Source organism: Octopus sinensis, linkage group LG6 (assembly GCF_006345805.1).
Source record: "Octopus sinensis linkage group LG6, ASM634580v1, whole genome shotgun sequence".
Lineage (NCBI taxonomy): Eukaryota > Metazoa > Mollusca > Cephalopoda > Octopoda > Octopodidae > Octopus > Octopus sinensis.
The window spans coordinates 9,658,073-9,666,865 of NC_043002.1; the positions used below are offsets into that span (position 1 = coordinate 9,658,073).

General features: G+C 36.6%; 1 protein-coding gene across 3 annotated transcripts in view; it reads left to right on the forward strand.

Moving 5' to 3' along the window:
- LOC115213513 overlaps positions 1–8,793 on the forward strand; it is a 119,691-nt gene that overhangs the window by 95,902 nt on the left and 14,996 nt on the right. For 2 of the 3 annotated variants that reach the window (XM_036503631.1, XM_029782523.2), the window contains one exon: positions 2,510–2,725. The exons of the other annotated variant lie outside the window; for it this stretch is intronic. In XM_036503631.1, coding sequence (XP_036359524.1) covers positions 2,510–2,725 — 216 coding nt within the window. The remainder of the gene's footprint in view (positions 1–2,509; positions 2,726–8,793) is intronic. 3 annotated transcript variants of the gene reach the window in all.

Below are 8,793 nucleotides of genomic sequence, written 5' to 3' on the forward strand. Positions count from 1 at the left end.
AGCCTGATTGAGAATCCATGTTGTACCCCTAATAACCCAAAGCTTACATCAAGATGGGTGCATTCAACCATGCACAGTATATATTAACAAAGAGAATAGAGTGAGCAATTCTATTGCACAATGTTGATGAAGCAATTATAGAATTATGCGATAAGATGAATTGCTTACTCTGTGTCCTTGTCAGTACTTATATAAACTCTACCAGTGTCTACAGGTTTTCAGATATATCACCAGTAAAGCAATTGATTTTTGTTGTATAATAGTACCTGATAGCTGATACCCATTGCTGGACTTTATAACACACAAACACCCCAAAGTTAAAACGCCAACAGAATTCATTCATTTATATATATTATTGGATCATCCCATGAATAATGCGGTTTTTTTATACTTCTTTTGTTTTTCAAATTTAAGATTAAAAAAGAACTTTGTTTATCTAAACTGTACTCTCCTTCATTTTCTACAATGCTCTCCCATATATCTGGTAGACTTGCAAGGCCCCTTTACCAAAATTCATTTAACCGTGATGAAAAATACTCCCCCAGTACCTATTTATTTACTACCCACAAGGGGCTAAACACAGAGAGGACAAACAAAGACAGACAAACGGATTAAGTCGATTATATTGACCCCAGTGCACAACTGGTACTTATTTAATCGACCCTGAAAGGATGAAAGGCAAAGTCAACCGTGGCAGAATTTGAACTCAGAACGTAGCGGCAGACAAAATATCGCTAAGCATTTTGCCCGGCGCGCTAACGATTCTGCCAGCTCCCTCAGTACTGTTCTGACCTCATCTACAGAATTCATATTTCTTCCATCCAAATTATTTTTGAAGACAGTGGAATAAATGATAATCAGATGGAGCAATGTCTGTGAATATGGTGCGTGGGGCATTGTTTCCCATTCAGACTGTTCCACCCTTTGGAATGTCATCCTCGCTGTATGTAGCTAAGCATTATCCTGATAGAAGAACACCTTTTGTCTTGAAACCAAAGATGGTCATTTTTCTTCTTGTGCTGACTTAAGCTGCTCACAGTTCATCTCCTTTGTTATTGTTTGGTTTGGGTTTAAAAGTTTGAAGTATACTAACCTTTCATATCTCACCAAACAGATAATACCTTAGGTCAGCGAAGACCTTCTTTAGTCTGGGGTGCCGGTGTTTCTCCTTTCCCCTACCCACTGTCTTTGGCGCTTGACATTTTTATAGAGAACTCATTTGTCACCAGTATTCAGTCCAAAAAGGGTATATTTGTGAGGCGTAACAGCAAAAAGAGCACACATTCACTCTCTGCACATGATTAGACTCAAAAAATTTATGAGGAACCCTTAACCCAATTTGCTGACTTTTCCAATGGCATGCACGTGTCGATGAATGGTTGAATGACCAAATCCAAGCTTCCCTGCTTGTTCCTCAACAGTTTTGATGGGATTTTGTTCCACCAGGGTTTGCAGGACATCTTCGTCGAGCTCTACAATACTTATATATCTCTTCCAGGATAGCACTCATCTTCTGGGTTGTATTTTCCAGCTCGGAATTTCTGGAACCACCGTTGACATTGGCTTATGCTTATTGTCCAATCTCCATATACTGCATTAATTATTCCTTGCACTTTGTGTTGCATTGTTGCTTTTATTGAGTATGCTCCTTTGTCACTTCCATTATAACGTTGAAAAAATAACTGTTAAAATCGAACTGCACTCTTCAAAACTTGCACTAAGAACAAGTACAAGGTAAGATTACTACCTGCTTTTATAGTTGATGCAAGTAATTTATCCCATCACCCTCCAGTTTTTTATACTATTGAAAAAAAACACATTTTTTATGGGATGACCCAGTATATATAGGTGGATCAATAGATGTATATTACATACCTATTGATGTATGCTACATATATTGATGTATGTTTAAATGTATGTATTAATCGTTAATATATTTATTAGATTTATCGATTAATTTCTGTATGTATTGTGTGTATTCATGTATATGTGTCTTCATCCTTTCAGGGTCGATAACTTAAGTACCAGTTACGCACTGGGGTTGATGTAATCAACTTAATCCGTTTGTCTGTCCTTGTTTGTCCCCTCTGTGTTTAGCCCCTTGTGGTTAGTAAAGAAATATATATGTACTGAATATATATAGATATATAAGTATTGTGCGTGTGCGCGCACGTGCACACTGTTTCTTAAGTATTTTTCGTAGCTTCTTTGATGACAAAACTTCACTGAATTCATTTTTGTGTGAATGATTGATTTGTCTTTCATCTTGGTTTCCATTTCATTGCCTGTCTTTTTTGTAGAATCAGTAAATTTTATTGTAAATTTTCTTACCAACAATAGTGATATACTATTGCCATCTGTATCTTTTGATGACTCAAAGTAATATTAAGAAACATAATTTTCACATCAGAACTAAACACTGTTAAATGCTTATTGTTTGGAATATTTTGTTTATATTATAGACATTACTGAACATTATGTCTTTGATAACTTTATTTTCATCCCACAGGACTCAAACACTAAATGCTCAAAGAAACCAAGTGATATGGATTCTGGCTGTTCTTTGGAATCCAATGATTTTGGTTTGGAGCATTCTAGTGAGTCTACCGAGTCACAACCAACAACACACATAGCCTCCAGTGAAGAGAATTCTTGTCCTGACGTGGCACTCGTTGAGTCTGACTCAGACTTTTATGAGGACGAGTCAATCAACTTAGCTTCTAATGTGATTTTTTAAAAAACTTCTTTGTTCAGTTGTAATTCGTTATCACTGTAACCTATTAACTATTTTGGTGTTATGTTACAGTTTTAGTAACAAAAATAGTTTACTTTTGTAACGAGCATGGTGTGATATCTAATTTAATTCTTCTTTTTGCTCTTTCTCTATGTAGTCATTGCTTTTGGTTTGTTTGTTATTTTAATAGTGTGTATATTATACTAATCTGATATCTTATAAACAACTGTTATTTTAATAGACATAGTGCATTGTTATATCGGAGGAGAGTTCCACACATTTTTCTGATATTTTATTTCATGGCAAAAATAAAATAAAATGGGCAACTGTGTAATAAAATACCACATTTGGGATTAAGTCAGATCAGCTGTCAGTTTCCTTTAAATCTATTAACATTTCAGTAAATTTTGAAGTATTTTTGTTTTATCTACAACAGCTTAATGATGGAGTTGATTAACTTTCTGAGTTGCACGGTTTTGTTACCATGTTCTAAAGGAAATTTCAAGCTGTATATTCCAATACACATCTTTTCGTTGCACTCTGTTACAGCTACAATATTAACTGCTAACAGATTTTATCTGTCTTTATGTTATAAATAAACACACTCAACTATTTATATCCAAACCACCTCCTATCTCAAAACCCCATGGTTGAAGCAACCTTTTTTAACATCACTGCAATGCCTGCTTACACACACACACACACACACACACACGCCATCATCATAATCATCATCATTGTTTTACATTCATTTTCCATACATGGGTTCAACAGTTTGACAGTGACAGAATCTCTAAGTCAACAGACTACACTGTGATCCAATATCTGCTTTAGAATGTTATTGGCTGGCTGGATGGCCTTAACATCAAATCACTTGGGTGCTTTTTATCATGGCACCAGCACTAGTGAGGTCACTAGGTAACTTGCAAAAAAAGACTTCTCAGCACTACAAAGGGGGAGTGTAATACTTAAGGAAGTAGTTTTATGTCAAGTATTGAGAAGCTAAAGCATGGTAAAGGGATAGGAACAGGTATCTTGCTGTAGGGGAAATACATGGAAAGAGAGAAAAATGGTGATGAGGTATCTGGGCAACCCTCAAGGTTCAAGAAGGTGAATATAAGAGAGAGAATAGGGACAGAGGATCAGGAAGGATGGGTAGGTAAGATCACAAGTGTGTGAAAGGAGAGTGACTGATGGTTAGAACTAGAGATTGAAATGAATTCAGTGGATCATGGGTGGATCATTGTGAATATCGGTTGGAGAATGATGAAGGAAACAGAAGTGGATTATGGAAGAGGATCATCATCATCATTGTTCGACCGTGGTCGAGACAATGGAATTTACTATGCTACGCCAGACTTCACGGTCCATCAGGGCATTACGGAGGTCCTGTTGCTGGATGCCTGAATCCCTGGAGATTACATCAGGGTAGGAGAGTGTGCACCCTCTGGTATTGCGAGTAGATGGCTTCCAGAGGAGAAGAGTAGAAATTACCTCGTTCTCAGCTCTACAACAATGTCCAGCAAACTGGACTCTCCTACCTTCTACAAGAGATGACACAGGTGGTAATTTCCCATATATTTCTACTTTTGGTTGGATGACGCTTCCACGAGAGATTTTGAGCTCTCATAAGGAGGCGAGTGTAAGTTCCATCCAACCACCTCCTTATGGAATGTGCACATATGATGATATGACCTTACCAGCTCAGTTTTCTCTCCTGCACACCACATTTGATGTGTCTTCCTTATGGAAGAGGAAGTTATAGGTGGTTGTGTGAGAAGTAGGGGTGGAGGGTAGAAGTATAATGAAACTGTAGATAAATGAGAAGCAGTTTGATGACACGGAGTGGTGTGGATCCAGAAAGGTTGCCCAGTGACAGATGGTGGTCAGAGATATGTTGGAATAGGAAGTAAATGACAAAGCTGGAGTGGGAACATTGTGATAGCAGAGATGAGAGCCAGGAGAAATGGCATCCAGTGGAAAATCAAGTGGTGAAGCTACAATATTGACTGCTAACAGATTTTATCTGTCTTTATGTTATAAATAAACACATTCGACTATTTATATCCAAGTCACCTCCTATCTCAAAACCCCATGGTTTTGAGATAGAAGTGCCAGCGAGTGTCAGCCGGTGACTGACTGACTTGGAAAAAATTTGACAAGTCAGTCAGTCGCCTGCTGACGATACATCGAAGAGGCCAGAGAACAGAAGAAAGAAGACATGCACCCAACACCAGAGCTGAAGACACCTCGGAAAGGGGAGACCCCGCCACGTCAAAACAGTAGAGGAGTAGGGGCCGAAACCGGACGTGGTTCCTCCTGATGATGTCTTGAGCTAACTGGATCCTATAAAGGAGCTGTTGAGGTAGCAGACCACGAAACACGGTTGTAATTCCTCAGGATAATGTTGAGAATGTGAGATAGGTGACAAAAGTAAATGGTTCCAAAGAGAAAGAGAACTGATAACACATGCGGAGAGTGAAATATCTCCAGTTCTGCTCTCATATAATTATAGCAGTTGAGTGAAGAGTGCCATGGTCAGGAATGTTATGAAGGGATGGATGTTAGGAAGATGAGTTGTGGGGAAGGCTTGACAGGGACAGATCACGTACGAGGGCAGAGATATAAACAATATGGCTTTGGGTCCTCATTTTTGCCAGACAGATAGATCTAGAGCAAATGATTTGTTAATCATCTCAGTCATTTGTCATCTCCTATATCTTCCTCAGGCTCCTTCCACAAGTTCCATTCACATTTTGTGATCACTGCTTTATGCAACTATCCTCAGCCATATGCATCCCATGACCTTACCAGCTCAGTTCTCTCTCCTGCACACTACATTTGATGTGTCTTATGCAGAATTTTCCCAACACATTTGCACTTCATCATATGTACACATCCAACAGAGCATGCCAGCTTCAGTTCTTTCTAGTTTCCACATGTTCCTATGCATTCGTGGACCATGTTTCATTGCCCTGTATTATTACTGTTCCTACAAAATATCATACAATCTACCTACCATTTTGAGAGAGAGAGAGGCCTTTAGTTACCAATACAAGTAATAGTTCTTTGAATTTTCTCCAACCACTTCGTATTTTGGCAATAATACTTCCCGCACATTCTCCTCCACTGCTAATTAGGATATCTAGGTAACTCACACACATATAAAAGAAGAATATAAGTGGGGCTTAAAATTTACTTCAACCGTTTCACTTTATTGAAGCATTCTTCGATTACATCATAGCAGCATAAATACACTATCCTCAGGTAAATTTTAAACATGTATAAATAGGCAAGGCAAAACTAGAAGCTGATCTGTTTATTAACTTAACATGATGTGGAATATTTTAAACATCACTTGTCTCCTTCTGTTTTACATATGCCACACCTGGAACCAACCTTGGGTTGAGTCCTTGGTTTATATTGAATTTGGGGCCTGTATGTGTGTGTGTGCACATGTATATATGTGTGTGTGGTGTGTGTGTGTGTATATATATATATATATATATTATATATATATATATATATTTATAGCAATAATAAGTCTCGCTCACACACACACCACACACCTACAGTATACTATCAAATGGTGACACGTAATGATTGTTTTACCTTTCTTTGAAATCAATGTTATGATACTCAGCCAGTCCTGGTGTCCTATTTCTTGATAAGCCTAATTTCTAATGAATCTTGTAATTAATCTCTCTTTCTCCCCCCCACTATATATGTGTGTATATGTATGTGTGTATATATATATATATATATATATTAGCATATATATATATGAATGTAGATATATTATATATTAGTATGTATATATATATGTGTGTGTGTGTGTGTATATATATATATATATATAATATTAATTAGAGACAAAACCACTATTTTGCAAAACAAACAAGGAAAGACTTAATCAATACATAAAATTTTAATAAAAAGTAAAAAAACCGCCACTACAATTGTTTCATGTCTTCTAATGACAATCTTCAGGTGGATTTCCGATCTAAAATATCAATATATTAAAATATAAGTTTAAAATAATTTTAAAATAATAAAAAATATAAATATATAATCTATATATAACCTATATATAATCCATATATAATCAATATATAATCTAAAATAAACCCTATCAACAATTAAATATAAAACAAAATAAAAATAAACTATATATACACACATACGCATACACTTATAACTAAGTATATATAACCATATCTAAATACATACACTAACTCACACACCTATATATATATCCCTATACATACACATAAAAACGTCTATTTTTATTTTGTTTTATATTTAATTGTTGATAGGGTTTATTTTAGATTATATATTGATTATATATGGATTATATATAGGTTATATATAGATTATATATTTATATTTTTTTATTATTTTAAAATTATTTTAAACTTATATTTTAATATATTGATATTTTAGATCGGAAATCCACCTGAAGATTGTCATTAGAAGACATGAAACAATTGTAGTGGCGGTTTTTTTACTTTTTATTAAAATTTTATGTATTGATTAAGTCTTTCCTTGTTTGTTTTGCAAAATAGTGGTTTTGTCTCTAATTAATATTATATAATATTTTACTACAAAATTGGATTTAATCCTAAATCTGATTTTTTCCCTGTAAATTTGGATTTATTCCCTAATATTTATTATTATATATATATATATATATATATTATATAATCTTTATATCTTTAAAAATGTTTCCGCTTCAAAGCTGCGGTCACCACCTGTGCTGGGGTACCACTATTGACTGAGCTATGTCTGGAACCCTTGACAGGAAGAGACCCAGTTTTATTTTAAAGATACTTATATCCACTCTATGCAGGTCTCTCAGGCATTTTGGAAAGATTTTGAAGAGCTGTGGGCCTTTGAAGCCCAAGCTGTTGCAGTATCTGGTCCCATATTTTGATGGTGATGCTGGGATCTTTGGCAGTATGCATTGGCGCCAGTTTGAGTGACTTTCAATGCCAAAGTTTGGTACAAGGCCTTCTAGGATTTTCCAGATGTATATCACTGTATACCTTTCCCGCCTTCATTCTAGGGAGAAAAGGTTTAATTCTTTCAGCCTTCCCCAGTAGCTGATACATTGCATCGAGACGGTTTTCTTAGCAGAGCTTCTTTGGATTGCTTTGTGTTCCATCATGGATTTTATAGTGAGGGCACTAGTCCAAGCGGTTGAGGATGTATGTCCTCCAAAGGATCATCAATGTCTCCTTTTCTCTTGCTTTGAAAGTTCGGAGGATCCAACTAGCCATCTGTCTACATTTTATTACCAAGTTGGTAATATGCACTCGAAAAGATGCATCGTTGCTCATGTCAGTGCCCAGGTCATGCACTAATTTTGATTCAGGGATTTCAATTCCTCTTGGGCAGTGTATCCTGTCTGCATGTCATTTAGCATGTATGCTGGTAGCATAGGGCCTGAAATTTTCCTGCATTAAACTGCATGTTGTTGTCTACAGCTCACCTGTATATTGCATCCAACTCCCATTGCAGATGTGCAATATTTCCAGGATTTTGTATTGTCTGAGAGACTTTTGTGTCATCTGCATAGCTAGCAAGGGTGGCTATCTGAGCAGCCGAAGGCATGTCTGTGAGGGCCACTATGAATAGCAGTGGCTTGAAGACAGTGCCCTGTGAATACCACTTGCTATTTGTGTTTCCTTGGAGGTGGCTCCATTGACCACAACTGCCTGCCGTCAGTATTTCACTTATCCTCATAGGGTTTCCTGTGAGGGAGCCATCTTTTTTGGGAGAGCGATCCTATCTTGTGGCATACTGGGGCTGTTTCTTTGGCAAACTTAAAGAAAGCTTTAAGGTTTGACTTGATATTTTCTATAACTCAAGCTTCTTTAGCTGCTCTCTCCCTTCCATGAAACTGATGCAGACTTTTCTCAATCTCCAACAGTGCTCTCTCCAGGCAAGACTTCTTGCTACTTTTGGGGTGCTTGCTCAGGCAATTTGCAATCTTTGTCATCTCATAAGAATCTTCCTTTCCCTAGGAATTCTAATTTTGTGTATGTTGGCCTTGCACA